At 41.4% G+C, this 19,919-nt stretch overlaps 1 protein-coding gene across 33 annotated transcripts in view; it reads left to right on the top strand.

Annotated features, from left to right (window-relative positions):
• MAPKAP1 (MAPK associated protein 1) overlaps window positions 1-19,919 on the top strand; it is a 264,752-nt gene that overhangs the window by 201,918 nt on the left and 42,915 nt on the right. For all 33 annotated transcript variants that reach the window (XM_078327210.1, XM_078327318.1, XM_078327273.1 and 30 more), the window contains one exon: window positions 13,546-13,686. In XM_078327210.1, the coding sequence (XP_078183336.1) occupies window positions 13,546-13,686 (141 nt within the window). The remainder of the gene's footprint in view (window positions 1-13,545; window positions 13,687-19,919) is intronic.

Here is a 19,919-nt window from a genome sequence, read left to right as displayed (position 1 = left end):
CTCAAAGGCAGAAGGCTGGTGTCCCCACTGTCTCCAACCAGTTATAAGTACCTTATGTGAATACACATAGAAATAAAAATCACTGATTCCCAATGGTCTTAAAAATTCAATTAAATAGTAAACATTTATGAAAATATTTATTCTTATCAACAGTGTAAAATACAAACATTTTAGAAGCACATATCAAAGGGAGTCCTCATTGCTGGAGAGAATATAGAGAAATAGGCATACTCAAACACTGGGGTCTGTGTTTTTGGAAATTATCTTAAGGAGGCCAGGCAGGATGGCTCTTGCCTGTAATCCCAGCACTTTGGGAGGTTGAGGTGAGCAGATCACCTGAGGTCAGGAGTTTGAGACCAGCTTGGCCAACATGGCAAAACCCTGTCTGTACCAAAAACACACACACACAAAAAAAAATTTGCTGAGCATGGTAGTGGGCACTTGTAATCCCAGCTGGGTACGGTGGCTCATACCTGTAATCCCAACACTTTGAGAGGCCAAGGTGGGTGGATCACCTGAGGTCAGGAGTTTGAGACCAGCCTGGCCAACATGATGAAACCCCGTCTCTACTAAAAATACAAAAATTAGCTGAGCATGGTGGCGCATGTCTGTAATCCCAGCTACTAACAGGGGCTGAGGCAGGAGGATTACTCGAACGTGGGAGGTGGAGGTTGCAGTGAGCCGAGATCGTGCCACTACACGGCAGCCTAGGCAACAGAGTGAGAAGAAGAAAGGCTGAACAGTAAAATGAGCTAAGCATTCAGCTCAAGAAATTAAAAATGGAAATAGAAAAAGAAACCTAAAACAAATAAAAGAAAGGAAGCAATAAAGAGCATAGAAATTAATGAAATAGAAATTCAGAAAATTAGAAGCAAGAACAGTTTCTTTGAAAAGACTAACAAAATCAATGCACCTCCAATGAAGTGGACAAAAATGAGGAAGAGAAGCACAGATGTAATAGGAATGAAAAGGAGATACATTGCTGGTCCTGTCATTAAACATTCAGATCCTGTCTTGTAAATAAATACAAGATTATTTTGAAAAAATGTATACCAAAAGTATTTAAATTATAGATGAACAAATTTATTTTTTAAAAAAAGACAACAAAATTGACCCAGGAAGAAATAGAAAACCTGAATATTCTCATAGCTATTTTAAAAAGTGAATTAGTAATTAGGAACCTTCCTACAAAGAAAATCCAACCCCACATGACTTCACTAGCTAGTTTCTACCAAAAACTTAAGGAAGAAATAACTCCAATCCTATATCTGCTGTTGCAGAGAATAGAAAAAGAGGTTATAACCTACAATTTATTTTAAGAAGTTATCATAATCTTGGTACCAAACTCAGTAAAGACCATACAAGACAGAAAATTTTCAGGCCAATGTTATAAATATAGATGCAAAAATTCTGAACAAAATATCAATAAACTGAATCTAATATTATTTTGAAAGAACAATATAACATTACCAAGTTGGGTTTATTCTAGTGCACATTTGGTTTAACTGTGATGTAATATTAAGGGGAAAAAATGTCAAGACACATAGATTAATCCCAACTATGTAAAAACAAACAAAAAGCAAAACTGAAAAGAAATTGTTAGTGGTTGTCTCTGGTTGGCAGAGACAAAATGAATTCTGGCTAATTTCCTTTTCCTTCCTGTTTATATTTGTTCTTTCAAGAGTTTCTAAAGTGAGCATGCATGACTTTGTAAGAAGGAAAAGCAAACAAAAAATAAGGGCAAGTCCACATAAAGATCATATAGTGAGACATTGTCTTAGTGTAACAATTGAAATTTCATACGATTTCTATTACCACACCATAGTGAGCCAAAGTTAAAAGTTACATTAATATACTCCTATGTGACTTGCTTATCGGAATTTTTACCCCATAGAAATAAACAGTCTCTCCCTCTGTCCCTGTCATTTTTTTTTCATTCTTTAAAGGCTGTCATCTTAAACATATTTGAGGAACTAATTCATAGGTAGGAACTTTATAATGGACTCTGTTTCAAAATGTTGATTCCTTGTTATACAAGTAAAATGAACTGGTATTTATTAGAATCTTGGTAAATTTCTTGGATATGTAACACTTATACATGTAAAAAATTTTTTTCAGGTAACTAAAGGATCTGTAGTGAAAATGAAGTCTCTCCCATCCCCTAATTCCCCTCCCAGAGGCAATAATTGTTTCTGGTTTCTTCCATGTCTTTCCAGGGATCATCTGTGCATATGTAAGCACATTTTGTATGTGGGTATCATAGGTGTGTGTACACACAAGCACACTCATACATATACATACACAGTTGTAGTTCTTTTTTAAAAACACAAATGGTAACTTTTATCATTTTAATAATATAGAGATTATTCCACATTAATCCTCATTATTTCACATATAAATTCGCCAATTTCTTTTTAACTACTATGTAGTATTCCACAGTATATTATAATTTCAAATTAGTTTTTTTGTTTGTTTTTGAGGCAGAGTCTAATTCTGTTGTCCAGGCTGGAGTGCAGTGGTGAGATCACAGCTCACTGCAGCCTTGACCTCCCTCACTCAAGCAGTTCTCCCACCTAAGCCTCCCGAGTAGCCATGATTACAGACACACACCACTACACCTGGCTAGTTTTTTTTAATTTCCTTTTTGTAGAGATGGTGTCTTGCTATGTTGCCTAGGCTTGCTTCTGCCTCTCGTACTACTGAGATTACCGGAGTGAGCCACCACACCCAGCCACAAATTGGTTTTTATAAAAAAAGACAAGTTTTCTAACATTAGGAAAGAGAAGCTGTGAGGGTTAGTGAATAAAGCTTTGCAATCTGGGCTGTAGTTCCCAGTCTATTTCTGAACATGAACATGGGCTTAATTCAGTTATGTGATCTCTGTGAGCCTCAGCATCCCCATCTTAAAGGATTTGCAAGATACTTGCAGTCACTTTTTGATACTCTGAGTCAAAATTACTGTGTTAACAAAAGAAGCCCTATCAGCACTTACAAAGATCACAGTCCATGGAATATCATAACTAGTCTTCGTAAAATGGAAGTAAATTATAAAACAATTTATTCTTTTAAAGGCTTTTAAAAAGATTTTTTAAGTAGGAATTTCAACTAAAAACTACATTGTTTTCCATTAGCTACCTATCAAGAAAGTGGATTGAGGCAAAGAAAAACATTCCAAAAGCAGAATTATTTGCATTTCTGTTGGTATGTTTGGTTAGGACAGCCTCCCTATCCTTAAAGCCATTATAGATGTGGACTAAATTCTGATCCTGCATTTTGCAGTCCTTAAGAGAATGTGCTGTCAAACCAGACTGCCTCAGTTCACATTCTGGCCTTGCCACTTCCTAGCTGTGTGGCTTTGGACAACTTACATAAGCTCTCTTGGGTGGTTTATCTGCCCACATAAGATTGCTAGGATTCAGTGAGCTCTAATCATCATACAGCTCTTAGAACAGCACATAATAAGTACTCAGTAAATCTTAACTGTAATTGATAAATAATGGAAGAGCAGCATTCTGTGGCTGGTAGAGCAGATGGGGTACAGGTGTCGAGGTTTGGAGTCCTAGACCTGGCAGAGCCCTCAAGGAGATGTTTTTGTTGATGAGACAGGGGTGACCCAGAATGGAGAGGGAAGGAGAATGGGAAGGGGGCAGGTCTGTAAGTCTGTGTCCTGGGACCAGAGAACTTTGAAGCAGGGGACTTTCCAGCAAATATTTTTTGGTGTCCCAGAATGGATATATCTTTATAAATATAACCATTTGTTTGAGAAGTCTGTTTGCCATTAGGGTGGATAGAAGGCTTTCAGTTTTTCTTCCAAGGAAGGATGTGGCATAATATTTTATATCAACCACATCAATGAGTGTTTTATGTTATTATTTCTTTTTTATTTATTTTTCTTTCTCTCATACCTAGTCCTGCAGAAAAGAGTGTTTTTTAAAAAATCCTTTGTTCGGGCCTACTATTGTAAGGCATTGTGCTAGACATTTTACAAATGCTTTCTCTTTCCATTTTCATGCCAACCCTACAAGATATTATTCTCATTGTGAGGAGAGGTTGTGACTTGCTTGAAGTTATCCAGCCAGTGAGTGATAAGACCAAAATTTTCATTCAGCTGTCTGATTCCAGAGTCCATCCTGAGATTGTTAAGACAGCCTAAATCTTCAGTCCTAAGAATGGCATTTACAATTGTCTTTATATGCTATGAGAGAGAAGCTTACAAATGAAGCTGATATGACTAGAGTTTCTGCCTAGGGACTGAGAGCTAACATTTGTGCTTGGATCTTGGCCTAAATAAGAAAATGACAAGCCAAAGTCCTTGAGCTTTCCAGTTTGGATTCTTGTCTGATAATCTACTACATCCTTCAGCCAACTGCCTGCTAGAAGCTGGAATCATACCAGAAGGAAGCCCAAGTACATTATGGGGAGGATGTAACATTACAAGACTTGCATTCTTGTCCAACCTTCTATATAAATCCTGGCACCAAACCAAGCCTCAATTCCCTTGTCTGCCTCAATGTTGCCAGTGACCTTTCCTACCAACCATGTGGAGGTAGCCCGTGCAGGTCCTTAGAAGAAAGGAAGGTGCTGCTTGAACCAACCTATTCTTTCCACAGCTTTAAGAGAAAAAGTGGAATTTCCCATCATCAGGGCCAATATAAGCCTGAAATTAAGACGGCTTTATGGAATACGAGCAAAGTGTCAGACACCATCTTTCTGTTTTATCACTGACAAGTCTGTCATTTATAGTGCTTAAAGCACAGACGTTAGAATCAGGCAGACCTTGGGTGAACCACTTGCAGCCTCTGACAGTGGACATCATCTCTGAGCCTCCGTTTTATGTGTAAATGAAGGCAAACGAATCTATTTCTCAGGGATTTGGTGAGGATTAAATAAGATATAAGTGCTGTTGTTCTAACAACCTTTTAGGCCATGTGGTCATCATCCTTGCTTTATAGAAGAGGAAACTGAGGTGCAGAGGGGTGAAGCGATTTGCTAATATCACATAAACAATAATGAGAGGCCTGGAAAACTGTGTCTTTTATTCGTTAAGTCTGGTGAAAGAGCTGAATCTAATTATTTTATTTCCTAAATAGAAGTTGCTGTAGAGAGAGGCTTCAATTGCTCTGTAAACATTAATTCAGCTTCCTTTGATCTTCTTTCTTTTTGAAGGAGATTCACAAAATGTTTAAGATCATCCATTATTTCAGTACCTTATTGAAAATATTATTTCCTAATTTTAATGTTAGACCGAGGAAGGGCCTCAACTCACCAGGTAGGTAGTCACCCAGGAGGGTGGACTATGGGAGGGAAGAACATCCAGAGGTCTTAGTCTGAAAGCCCTGATTTACCTCCTTCACTTTCCCCTTGAAGCCCCAGGAGAAGAGGCAACTCCTAGTAGCTGCCCGGACCACCCGGCTGCCCCTCCCTGGGCTTGTTAGAGTTCCTGTCCTTACTACCTCTCTGATGACCAGTTCCCCTGAATGGACTTGCAAAGTCCCACACTGGATTGTGACCATCCCTCACACAGGAGAGGAACCAGGTCTGGGTCCCCTCCACATCCTGGTGTCTGTGGCCAGGACTGGCTCTTCCCCCGATAGAGTGAGCCTCCTGAGCCCCTCATATCACCAGGCTTCTCACTGGACCAAGCACAAGTACCATATGGCTTTTAAGGAGAACTTGGGTTTGAGTGAGCATCTTTGCGTGTAGGGGTTTCTTTGTTAGACTACCACCAGCACTACTAAATAGAAACGGAGAAAGGGAAGAAGCAGTTGTAGAAAGAGGATGAAAGTCAGCTTTGTCCTGGTGTGCTTCCAGACCCTCTTTGTGATGCTTATTTATAACAGGCTGATTCTTCCTCCTGTGTGTGCTCTGTGCCAGCTCTGGAGACTCCCTTGGTGGTTCCGCGCTGCTTCTGGAGGCTTTGCCTTCTTCAGTTACAAATTACTGATCTCTCCCATTTCTGTCGTGTGACTTAAACACCTCCTTTATTATACCACAACAGCACTCTTCAAATACACAAGAAAATGTGATCATGCAAGTAAACTCTATTTACAAATGAAAATGACTCATGATGTTCGTTTTACATATTTCAGGTTGGATTATTGCTGAAAGCCAGTTACCTGTCTGGCTTTAGTGGGGAAGTGTTCACTGTAAAGAATTTTCTATAGGGTGAGGATTTTTATCCAAGTCAATATTGCATAATAGCTCCCTTCTTGCTGCACGCCGTTAGAATTTCAATGAAACAGAAACATTATTCGCCACATAAGAATACCTGTGAGTCCACCTCTTCCTCTCTATTAGTGTGGGCTGCTTGGCAATGTGAAGGCAAGATGTTTGGCACCACTGTGTAACCTCGGACAAGTCCTCCTTCCCTGTGGGCCTCATTTCCCCAGCTGCAAAATGTGATGGTAATCCCTACACTGTAAAGCTGTTGTGAGGCTTAAACCATTGAAACAAGTCAATGAGATTGTTTACAGTAAAAGCGTAGAGTGAACCGCAGTATACTGTACAAGTGTTCATTACTGAGTGTCTTTGCCTGAGACTCAGAGGCCAAGCAGCTGTCACAGACACCATAACTTGTCTGAGCGTGTGTGTGGTGAGCCTTTCCCTACCTGTGATTCCTGTTTTCTTTTCCTCTAGCCCCTTAGACTTCCCACAGGCCCCTTTGGGCGTTGGCCAGCACCAAAGATAACTGACACCTGGGGCAAAATGCTGTGTTGACCTGTGTGGTAGCAAACTCGTGCCTTGTCCACACCTACTTTTCAGTAATGAGTGCCTGAACTGTGCTGTGTGGGCTGAGAACTTCCACATGATTTGCATTTTTCACTCTCTTCTTTCTCTAAAACTTCCCCGTTTTCTTTTTATCATTAGGTAGTAATTAGTATTCAAGGGAAATTGGTCTTAATATATTAAAATTGGTTTAAGTGCATTTAGACCTGTACCACAGCCAATGTCTTATTGGAAAATGTAATTGGGGACTCTGTGTATGTAATTAATTGAATTACAATTAAGAACTTTCATTAAGTGATACACTGGTACATTAGAGCAGTAAGGAAGCATGTTTGATGAGCCACAAACCCTGTCTGGGCTCTAAGTGAGGGCATGGAGATTTGCATCCCTCTCATAGGCTCCTGGCCCAGAATTCGCCCTGAAGGTCCTGACTAATGGTTTGGTAATGCATCAGGTGACATTTCTGCAGTGACTCTGGATGGGAGGTGGGGTTCTTCCAGTGGATGTGCCCTCATTCTCTGACTCTCAGTCAAAGAAAGGGACACCTTGGTGTTGATCAGATGTTACAGTACTTAGATATTTTGCCATGTAAATTGTCAAGAATGCCATGCTCCTGAGAAGACCCCATTACTTTCCCTGGGCTTTGAACATGGACAAAGACATATTAGAGAAAGAGGAAATAATGGGAATTCTGTCATTAACTTCCCAGCAGACCTGTAATGAACCATTGTTCCAGACCCTTAAATGGTCATGCTTCATCCTGTAAAGGGTATTGGATTCACTTTGGGCACATCTTTGCTCATGCATTCCCCAAACATTGATTGAACCCTCCTCTGGGCCAGCCACTGTGCTGAGACTTAGCCCCACATTATAGAGCCCACAGTTGTGGTCAATGCTAAGAAGGGTAGAAAAGAATGCATAGCAGGAGACCAGAGCTGGTGAGAGGAGTAGGAGAAGGCTTGAGTTAGAAGAAAAAGGAGTCCAATGAGTAAGAGAAGAATGTTCCAGGCCAAGGGACTGCTCATCTGAAGGCTTTGAGATGAGGCGCTTGGCATATTTGGGAATGAATAAATGGAGTGGACTGGAGTGGTGTGGAATGGCTGTGAGGGATGGCAGGGGTTTAAGATGCAGAGCCTTCTAGACCCCCCTTCCATGATCTGCTCTTTTTAGAATTTCTACAAACCTAAAACTGTTTCTTTCTGACCACCTCATAAAACAGGATTACCTTGATTTATTGAAGGGGGTCTGAAATCACCATGTGGAAAGTCCTCCAGCTTGGCTGGCTCTGGCTCCCAGAGTTTAATCAATTAAGCACTGACAGCAAAGATCCCTGCCCCGGTGGTAGCATGGCAGATTCTAGTGAAGGGTATAGTATATCCTACTGTGTGATCCTGATGGCTTTAAAGAGATTATTGCAGAGCGGTGGGCAGGCGGGGAGCATGAGCGTGTGTCTGTGTTATATCACCTATTGATTGTTTTTAGAGACCAGCAAAAATGACTAGTAGCCAAAGGGAAGTGTTTATGGAAGAGAAATTTTGGGCTTATGAGGCTTTGGGGACTTAAAAGGCCTCTGGAAAAAAATGTGATAGATACAGAGCGCTAAGGAAGAGTTTTTTTCTATGACTCACTTATGCATCCAGCTTTGAGTCTTACCAAGGGAGTGGAGAGTTAGGTTTTCTCCCTGATTCTTTTGCTCTGGGCTGGCCAGGCATGACTGTGTTCTCCTTAGATACTGTTACAGCCCATGGAGTTAATGCATTTCCAGCTCATCTGAGGAGCGTTTTTACTCACGGAGGTTATGCGGTTAAAGGTGCAATTTTGGAATTAGACCTGGGTTCAGTTCCTAGCTCCACCTTGTACTGTTTGTATGACTACCATAGCAGGATGACATTCTGAGCTTCATTTTCCTCACCTGTAGAAAGAGGATGATATCCAACTTAAAGGGGCATTGGGAGAATGGAATGAGATGACGTCTTTAAAATGCTGAGCTTAGTGCCTGCATGTGATAGGCCCTCAGTGCATGTTAGCCGCTGTACAGTCGTTGAGGCAGAACCCTGGTCCTCGACAAACCTAGTCTGTTGGGGAGTCTGAATGGAAAACTAGGAAAGGTATGTGGGGTGCTGTTAACCAAGGCAAATACAAGGGGTGGAGTACAAACCTCAGGTACTGTTAATGGTTAAGCTGTGTTGCACCAAACTTCACTGGTTCCACCAGCAGCATTTATTGGACATCTACTGTGTGACAGACAGCGTGCTCTGTAGAATGGAACCTTCCTGCCTTCAAGTTCTTAGTCCAGAGGGGAGTGCAGATACTTATCATGTAAGAGACTTACCAGAAGAACCTTTGACAAAGGGTGTAACGCTTCAGGAGAGGGACAGGGTAGGTTCCATTTGAACTAGACCTTGAAGCATATAAATTTTAGAGCATAAAGGACATTCTGACCAAATGGTATAACTTGAGCAAAGTCCAGTTTAGCTGAAACAGGGCCTCTGTGTGGGAAGCAGCAGTAAGACTTCAAGATAGAGTGGAGCAGAAAAGGGTTTATGTACTCATTGTCAGTCACTTGCATTATTTTACTTAATTGTGTGCCAGGTCCTGAGCTAGATACCGCCCCACTTTTGAAGAACTACTCACACCCCTGCCATTTTCTTTTCTACCATTCTGCTTCACACACTGTGGCAAAGGCCAGACACTTGGTGTTCCCTGTGTATGTCCTCATGCTTTGTGGACTTTATGTTTTCTCCTATGCTGTTCTTCCATGGACTTTCTGCTTGTCCTCCATACCTTCCTACATTGTGATTGTCATTATTCCAGAGCCTTGTTGTCAGTCCATTTGAGCTGTGGTACTCAAGTCACTATTAGGCCCCACCCCAAAATTTGATCTATCACAATACACCTTTGAGTTATTGCAGCTTGAGCGTTTTGACACAATACATTATGGTAATCCATGGCATATAGAGACATTAACACTCCCGACTTTGACAAAATACATTGTGAAGTCTTTGAAGGCACCATAACAATTTATCTTGTCGTTCACGAGGAGACCCAGTTCAGCATTAATGTAGATGAACACAGTGTGACTTTTGTTTCATTTAATTGCTTGTGACCTTTTTAATTGCTAATTTAACAAAATACCAATGGGTTATATTTCAATTGAATTAACAGCGAGTAGTTTTTGTTTTGTATTTTAGTATGTTTATTTTTAAGATGTTCTGGTTCTCTCTACTTTTCACTTTGAGTTGCTAAAAATGTCTTCTCGTGAACAGAAGTGGATTATTTAATGTGAAGTTTATACTAGAGTAATAATTTTGATATGCAGATGGTACCATATCAGGCATCTTTCATCTTTCATGTGTGGTTGGTTCACTTCTTTCCAGAAGGATACAAACAGTAAAAGTATACGTGCAAAGTCATAGAACTTTCTGGTCCAAAAAATACACTTTTAGAGTAATGAATGCTTTGCTTCAGGTATTTGTCTTTAGATCAAGTGTCTATTGCAGGCACCATTTATTAGGCACTTCTCTCTACCTTGTACTATTTTGTGGCCTATAGCTAATTTGTAAGCTCCCGAAGATCAGGAACCTTGCTTTAGCCTTACAGGTGCCCCCCACAGTCTAGCATACTCTTGGCATGGGGAGAGAAGTGGTTGCACATTGCATGTACAATAGACATGACCCCTCCAACAAGTGGTACTCCTGAGGCTACTTTGAGAAATGACACTGGAAGCCAGGTACAGTGGCTCATACCTTTGGGAGGCTGAGGTGGGTGGTTTGCCGGAGGTCAGAAGTTGGAGACTAGCCTGGTTAACTTCTGGTGAAACCCCATCTCTACTAAAAATACAAAAATTAGCCAGGCGTGTTGGCTCATGCCTGTAATCCCAGCTACTCAGGAGGCTGAGGCAGGAGAATCGCTTGAACCCAGGAGGTGGAGGTTGTAATGAGCTGAGATCTCACCATTGCACTCCAGCCTGGGCAACAAGAGTGAAACTCTGTCTCAAAAAAAAAAAAAAAAGAAATGACAAATGACACTGGAACTCCAAAACCAGAAGTTGATCCCAGTCATCAGATAACCTGCACTGGAATGAGCAGCGTGAATTGGAGGCAAGTACAGGACTATTCCTTCTCTACTCCCCCAGGTGCTGTTGCCTTCTGATTATAAACGCAAACGCACCCCTGGTCAGCTGGGGCAAAGCTCAGAACTCCCCCAGGTATTGGGCGGAGGGATTTAATTCCTCAAATAGGACATGAATTTACACTATCAGAGAGTAGAAGGTCAATGCAAGAAGCATTAGTGTGTTGAACCAGCCCCAGCCATATACGTCTGGTACAAAATTAATACAAGGAAATTGACAAGCCTTGCTGGTTATTTCATAGCTTTAAGACCTCTACTAAAATCCTATCATCTCATCTGCCCATTATTAACATTTCAGCAAAATATAAAGTTTTCATTAATCTCCCACAGCAAATTTAGGAGTGAAAACTGGCACTTGTTTGAGCTTTTAGGACTACATTAGCTGGTGTATTAAACAAAATATGTCATTCTTCAGTAGCTTCTGTAAGAAGCTAAATCAATTTCCAGCCATATTTATGTACCACTTTATCTAAAAGCATCTGAATTATCATTTATAGCTAAGATGCTTTATTAGCAGCTGGCATTGAAATTGCTCAGTAAAAAATTATATGTCACGTTATAGTAATTTTTAAATTGCTTTTAATTCAACATCATAAAATGTAAAAATCTTAAGTGTGGGTTTTTTTTGTTTTTTTTTTTTAGTAATTGGCATTTTAGCGTAATGAGCTGTTACCTCTTTACAAATCAAATACCTGCAATATTTAGAAAACATTAGTTAGTAAAGAAAACAGAAGTTCTTGAGCTCAGAGCTAACTTTTATCTAATAATAGCATTTTCTCAAGAAAGATTACTTTAAATGATTTTTAAAACATTAAAAGATTTTAATATTTTACCAAAATTCTCTGTAATTCTCATGTATAAGAAGTTCTAAAATAGAAATAAAACATGTTTTGGCAGTTACGTTTCAGTAAAAATGAGGATTGGAAAAAGAGAATGATTATTCTAAACTCCAAATCCTAGCCAGCCCCTCAGTTTGGAATGTGGATATTACCCAGGAGAGAGTGGTAATCAGGATCATGGCATCTCTGTCCAAAATCATAGGTGCTGCAAAGAAAGGAAATGGGCTGCCCAGTGGCCCTTGCAGATGTGGAGTGAAGCTCTGCAGTGTCCTGGAGATGTGATGTTGGTTAAGTTACTCTGTCTCCCTGACCCTCACCTTCCTGTGGACATGGCACCTGGTATTCATTCAGTACATGTTTATTGAGCTCTTGCTTTATCCTCTGAATGGTATCACTGGCAATATCTGAGTTGCAGGGGTGAGAAAGGGGTCCCTTTGCTCTTGGGGTTTACAGTCTAATGGCAGAGACAGGCATGACTGACTCTTGTTAAGCACTCATATATACTAGCTATTATTTATTTAGCAGAATTTAGTGAGAGCATACCAGTTGCCTCTACTGCTTGCAGAAGACATAAAGATGAGTAAGAAACTTTCCTGACTTTCACAGAGCTTCCAGATTAGGACAGAGCAACCGCTAAGCAATTCTCGTGCAAGGCTGAATATAATCCGCTTTGACACTAGAAGAAGAATAGTCACAGCTGTTATGAAGCACATCATGTATTCTTTACCTAAATTTTCATATTCTGTGATTGACAAAAACAGAAATTCAGAGAGATAAAGTCAGTTGTCTAAGATCATACAGCATATTAGAGGCAGAGCTAGGAGTTGAGGCCATGCTGTCTGGCTCCAGGGTCCAATATAAACCAACTTTTATGGAATTCACCGCCAGTAAGAACCCTCAGAAAAGATTTCACAGGAGAGAGTGAGTTTGAGCTAGCCTAGTGAGGGGTAGGGGGATCTCAGCAGGTCTGGGTGAGGATGGGAGGACTGTTCTATGCCAAGGGCAGTGTTTGAGCAAAGGCCCAGAATTACAAAACCCTGAACCACTGTGCAGTCTGAGGGGTTTGAGAGGGCTGAGAGAAGGTATGTGTGAGAAGTGGGAGGAACATTAGAAAGCATGTTTCAGACATATTATGGGTTGCCCTAATTGCCTGGCTAAAAAAAGGTGTGCTTCATTCAGGAGGCTGTGGAGCCAGGGAAGATTTTGAGCACCAGGCTTCTTATCTGCCTCCAGTGTCACATATCAGAGTACTGAGCATTTGATGAATGAATGAATGGTCCAACCTTTAGAAAAACGAATCAGAAAGCCTGTCTGGACTGCAGAAGGGGAACCTGGTGACCAGGAGGCCATTGATGAGACTGACACCCAAGCACCAGCAGGTACCCCCTGAGCCAGTGAAGGCTGTGGGGCGCAGGGTAAGAGGCAGTAAAGAAGACAGTTTAGGAATCTTGGAAAGGACAGAGATTCTTCAAGGAATGTGGGTTACCTTTGTAATCAGGAAAATCACATGTAGAAAAAAACAAGAAGCGTGACAGTACCCATGCTCTTGTGGTTTTGACTCACTACTGTGGACTGAGCTTCCTGCCAAGAGCAAGCAGGAATTTTTCTATCTTTCTATCCCTGCTGCCCAGCCAAGGACCTGCCATAGTGTTTGTGGAATTAATTGTTGAATGATTAATATGTTACCATTCTCTGTTTACTGGAATGGCATTATTAAGTCATCGCTCAGCCTTTTCTTCTCCAAATTAAATAGCCCATATTATTTTAATTTATCCCAAAGCATTTTAAGCAGACACCGTTTGCCAAGCCTCATGTATCTTTATGTGTTAAACTGCCTTTTCCTCCCCAGGTTCAAGGGCAGACGGGGTTTTTGAGGAGGATTCGCAAATTGACATAGCCACAGTACAGGATATGCTTAGCAGCCACCATTACAAGTCATTCAAAGTCAGCATGATCCACAGACTGCGATTCACAACCGATGTACAGCTAGGTAAGTGTGTGAGCAGATGATGAGCTGGCTCGTCATGTCAGCAGTCAATGTAGAAATGGGGAAAGAAACAACATACAACTTTTATGTGACCGGAATGACTAAAGGTAATTTGTTTTCTGAAAAAATGTTTAAACAATGAAATTTGAAGTACATCCTTTTTCCCACTTGAGTGCTCTGTCTTGTCTTCTTTTTTATGAAGCAGGAGATTAGAAATAGAACTAACTTGAGACTCTTTTCAAACTGATTGACTTCAGTGAAGTTCCATAATTCTTTTCATTCTGTAATTCTCTTGCCTGCTATCCTTAGAACTGCTTTGTGATGGTGCCACCTGCCTGTTCTCACTCAGCTCACTCATTGCTTATTCATTCAGGCCTTTATTCTGGAAGCTTTTTAATGATCTCAGAAGGTATATTTGGATCTTCATCATATACTTTGGAACTAACTTTCAACTAATATTTGGGATTAATTTGTTCTAATTATGTGCTAAACTTCTGTTTTTACTTAAACCTAACAGGAATAGGAAAAGTGTCATAGTAAACAACATACTATTAATACATCATCATCGCTGCCTTTTATAGGTGTCTCCTGTGTATCAGTCACTGTGTTAAGTGCTTAACATGTACTACTTAACTACCTAAAAGGCAGGTATTCTTACTGTCCCCATCTAACAGAGGGGGAAATCGGGTGCAGAGCAGTAAAGTCTCATGCCCAACTCACACAATGGGTAGGTGGGGGTGTCAGGAGCAAACCCAGGTCCAGGTGCACCTGCTCCCTAACAAAGGGTCTCCCACACAGGGCCAAGGGAGAGGAAGAATGGGTGGCGATGCCAGGCTCACCCAAGGAGCCGAGCTGCAGCCTGTCTCTGCCACACTTTCCTGTGTCTCCTTTTAACTTTAAGGCTCATTTATTTTATGTTTCTCACAAATGCTTTGTATGTTTGTCATAATAAAATCTTTTCTAATGTTGGCATTAGTTTGAATCTGGCTAACTCTTAAGAAGCCTCAAAAATCTCCTCACATGTTTCTTCCCAACTTGACTGACAGGAACTTTCAGTATGCTGATAATACAGCTTAGTGATTAAGAGATGGGCAAGAGAATCACAAATGGTTTAAATTGTGCTCTATCAATAGAGCGCCGTGTAACCTTAAGCAAGTGTCTTAATCTTTCTGAGCCTCAATTCTATCCTGTTTAAATGGGAATATTAGTAGTACCAATGCCTCAGGGTTGCTGTGGGGAACAAGTGAGATCCCACATGTAAAGCACTGAGTGCGGCCTGCAATTGTAAACTTCCCTACATGAGAGCTGTTAGTGAAGAGGCGGTAGTGTAGCACTCAGAGGGCTCACTCAGAAGTCGGAGGACCAGCTGCAAACCTTGCTCGTTTATTAGCTGTATCACTATCAGCAAATAAGTCAGAGCCCCGGTTTCCTTATCTGTAAAAATAAAGATAATAATAGACCCCATCTCATCGAGTAACTGTGAGGATGGAATGTCACAGCATGTGAAGAGAACTTAGAAAGGCGCCTGGCATTTAGCAAGTGCCCAATGAACATTAGTTGCCAAGATGAAGGTCATTCCAGCAGACTGACCAGATAAGGCAACACTTAGTAACTTCCAGCCAAAACAGACCCCACCTTTTTTCCCTCTCTGCATTAAATCCTCACCTAATGTCATCAATAGGTTCTTGGAAACTAACTTTAAGTGAAATGACATATTTTAAAAACTGGTTTTTTTCCTTATCATTATAACAAAATGACATTGAACAAAATGATGTACATCATTTCACTTAAAGTTGAAGTTTCCAAGAACCTATGAATGATAGTAAGTGAGGGCTTACTGTATCTGTTCCTCCTCACAAAACCCTTAAATATCTAAAGTGGTGAAATTGCTTATTAATGTTGATTCTTAAATCATAAAGTCATTCAGCATTGTTCCTTCTGGGGATGTTTTTCCTCTGTATTTCAGAAATAAAAATAATAGGACTGGTCAAAAAGAAGCCAGTTCTCAAAAATAAAAGAGTACATACTATGTGATTCTATTTATGTAGAATACAAGGAAATAATCTTATGTAAGAAGTAATGATACTGGTTATTCCAGGGGTAAGATGGTAGTAGTGGCTGGAGAGGGGCTTCTGGGGAGCTGGAAAGGGTCTGTTTCTTGATCTGGGTGCTGATTACATGGGTCTGTAGACTTTGTGGGAAAATCACGGTATATATACTCATGATTTGTGCACTTTTTCTGTGTGTACTTTCTCCCTTCCTCCCTTCCTTCTCTTGCTTTGTCACCCAGGCTGGAGTGCAGTGGCACGATCGTGGCTCACTGCAACCTCTACCTCCCAGGTTCAAGTGATTCTCCTGCCTCAGCCTCCCAAATAGCTGGGATTACAGGCGCTAACCACCAATGCCCAGCTAATTATTTTGTATTTTTAGTAGAAATGGGGGTTTTACCATGTTGGCCAGGCTGGTCTCTAACTCCTGACCTCAGGTGTTTCACCTGCCTCGGCCTCCCAAAGTACTGGGATTACAAGTGTGAGCCACTGCACCTGGCCACACTTTGAACATGTGAAAGTAAGAATGCTACTCAAACATCCAGTTTGTGTTTAGCTGTGGTACTTGCCCAATAGCAAAGGGTCTGCTTTTTCTGAATGGGTCTACTTTTAAGAAGCACAATAAGTAGGCCAGGCATTGTGGCTCATGCCTGTAATCCCACGCTTTGGGAGGCCAAGGTGGGCAGATCACTTGAGCTCAGGTGTTCAGGACCAGCCTGAACAACATGGTGAGACTCCATCTCTACAAAAAATACAAAAATAGCCAGGTATGGTAGTGCTTGCCTATAGTCAGCTACTCAGGAGGCTGAGGTGGGAGGATCACTTGAGCCTGGAAGGTTAAGGCAGCAGTGAGCTGTCATCACACCATTGCACTCCAGCCTGGGCAACAGAGTGAGACTCTGTCTCAAAGGAAAAAAAGAAGCCCAACTGTGATCTAGACAGGGGTCCAAAGCAAGGTCCCAGGTGAGCATAGTCAGCAAATCCATCCCTGCTCATTTCCCAGTGTGAAAAGCACTGCCTTGGAATGGTAACCAAGATGGTGGGCTTCCTTCCCCACTTTTTTCCAAAGGCAAAAAGACAAACTTTAATTCATCAGAGTTTGACTGGTAAATTCTTTCAAAGAAAAAAGTCCACAAAAGGCTCTGTGGGAGGATCCCAAGCTCTGCAGTCAGTCAGCACTGGGTTCGAATCCCAGCCTTGCCACTTACCTGCAGTGTCACCTGGATGAGTTTTTCCTTTTCAATCTAGTTTTTTCCGTGTATGAAATGGGGATAATAAAGTATACCTTTTAGGATTCTATGAAAGTGGCATAGAAGCATATTCTAAAAGTGGTAGTTTATCGTAGTGTTGTTATCATTGTCATTATTTATTTTGCTTATTGCCCTCTCTCCCGGTCCACCATCTTGAAAGTATTGAACCAGATCACCAGATTAGGGGGTGACTCTCCTGGCAGAGTTTCACTTGTGGCCACAATGGAGACTTGTCAGGTAGACATGAATAATGACAGTGATGCAAGTAGCTCCTGGTTCTCGGAAGTGAGGTGACTGGAGGCTGGGGCATCACCTTTGAATACTTCCAGTGGCACACATGGTGCCCTCTGGTAGAGAGTCACATCTCGGAGGGGCTTCTAAAAGAGATGATATCTAAAAATTTGTTTCTATTATCGAACTTCAGTCTTTAGCATTGTAAGCAGAACTTTCATTAATTAGTCCTAAGGAATTTTGTGACAATCAGACAAACTGTGCCCATGACTATTACATCATGCACTGAATAAATAAGCCCATTTTCTCTTCCTGTGTAGATTACACAGGTATGTAATTAAAGACCCTCTCTCCTTCCTTACAAAGCAGATATCACCCCCACATTCTAACAACAACAAAAAACCCACACATAGCAATCCAGAAATTCTTTCCTCCTGAAACATTCTACTGCCAAGAGTAGGGAGGCAAACAGCACACCCTGTATGAGTATTCAAGTGAGCAGCTGGATTCTGAGATGGGTAAATAATTTATTTTATTTCACCTGACTAGCCAGGTGCTTCAGATCCTTCCTGACACTGATGGATGGTCTCCTCCACCCAACCATCCTGTGTCAATCAGAACAGAGATTTCTCTTGGTCCCTGTGGCAACATCTTTTAAGTAGAAAGTGTGTGTGTGTGTGCCATTTGCCCAGCATCCCTACTGATTCCACAGAAAACCACTCGTCCATGCTGAGTTAGTGGTAGTAAGAGCCGCAGCTGAGGATCGGAATCCCCAGGCTCTGCAGTGCCACCAACAGCTGCTTGTCTTCTGATGGGGTGGTACTGGCCACCATTCCATTTGTTTCTGAGAAAATCAGGGAATGAGAGACTCAAACTTTGACCTGCAGAACCCCCAAACTTAAATCAATTTTCCACCAGACTTTTCTATGTCCAAAAAACTCTATTAATGAAACATGACACAGCTCTAGTCTTTTCAAATAATAGTAATAAGAAATAGAATTTTTACCAAGCAGTTATTATCAAGTGCTTACTGCGTGCCAAGCACTTTGCTAATCACTCTCTTTGCATGCACTGTTGCCTAAAATTCAAGCACTATTATTAGATAGTACTGATTTAATCACCATTTTTTATACGATGAAACCGGAGTGTAGGAAAAATCTAGTAAGTAAACAAGCTGGAATCAGAATCCAAGACTTGAATCAGGTTGAGTCCTGAGCCTAACTAGTATGCCTTGGATGCAAATCATTGTGCTGATTCTCTGTGGAACTATGACCATTTATAATACACCAAGAGATTTCTCCCTGATTACCTCATCTAATCCACACAGCATATTGATATTGTTGTTCCTGCTTCATGACTGAGAAAACTGAGGCTTGGAGAAGTTTGGAAGAACATGGTCTATGTAAAGCACTAGTGTTGAGAGGTACATAGCTATTACTTAGTACTAACCTCCCACCCCTCAGCCATCAGATATACGGCGAGATATCTAGTTCCAGCAGAACTGAGACGGAAACCCAATCCCATGTACCAGACCCAATCTGTCCTACCACAGGGGCCTCAGTCATTAATAATTAACTCCCAGACCAGGCAGGATGGCTCACATCTGTAATCCCAGCACTTTGAGAGGCCAAAGTGAGAGGATTGCTTGGGGCCAGGAATTCAAAACCAATCTGGACAACATGACAAAACCCTGTCTCTACAAAACATTTAAAAACCTTAGCTGGGTATGGTGGTGCATGCCTGTAGTCCTAGCTATTCACAATGCTGAGGCAGGAAGATCCCTTGAGCCCCGGAGTTCAAAGCTGCATTGAGCTAGGATTGTGCCATTGCACTCCAGCCTGAGTAACAGAGCAAGACCCTGTCTCTATAAATAAATATATTTTTATATAAAATATCTCAAAGGAAGTGATTACTTCTAATTGCCCAGTTCCAAAATTTGTGCATATTCCTGCTCTTCTCCCACCCCTAGTAACTGGAGATGGACGTCCAGGTACTGCGATATCCTCCCCATCTTTCCTTTAGACATTGTTCATCAGCCACCACGCTTCCTCCCTCTGGGCCCAGACCTAACCTCAGAATTCATTCCAATGCAGTCCTATAAGCAACCCCTACCCATCAATTGAAGGTAGTTCTTAAATAGAAGTCTTTCCACCACTCCTGCTCTACCAGCCCACAATCTTACCAAAGTCATTCCAAATAATTCCTGTATTTCTCTAAAACATTCTTGGAATATTTCATCTTGTCTGCTTTCCCTCTGTCCAAAAAAGTACAAATGCCCTTCAAGTGTAGTCCTTACTTGAGATTCTACCAAGCTGAGGTTATTTCCATTAGCTTGATCTCCCATACATCTGATTCTGTGTGCACCACTTGAGGGAGGTCGTGCACTGAGACATGTGCCACACAGACGTGCCAAGGCTGGTAGGGGAAAGTAGGTTAGGGGAACATTGAAGCAGAATGAGTCAAGTGGTGACTGCAGCCACAATCTAAGAAACCCATAGTGTATTATCAATAAGCGCTTCTTGGCTGGCTGACAGAAGCTAAATTACGATGCACCAGCCAAGGGAATGCACAGAAACCAATGCAAGAACCATGGCAGAGAGGACCAAGACATCCCCACAGTGGTGCCTCATACATGCAGAGCCCCTCAGGGCAGTGGGTCTGACCCTGACCATGTATCAGAGTCATCCAGTCCCTGGCCTCATCCCAG

Source organism: Callithrix jacchus, chromosome 1, assembly GCF_049354715.1.
Source record: "Callithrix jacchus isolate 240 chromosome 1, calJac240_pri, whole genome shotgun sequence".
In the NCBI taxonomy this organism is placed as follows: Eukaryota; Metazoa; Chordata; class Mammalia; order Primates; family Cebidae; genus Callithrix; species Callithrix jacchus.
This window is presented reverse-complemented; position numbering and strand designations above follow the sequence as displayed.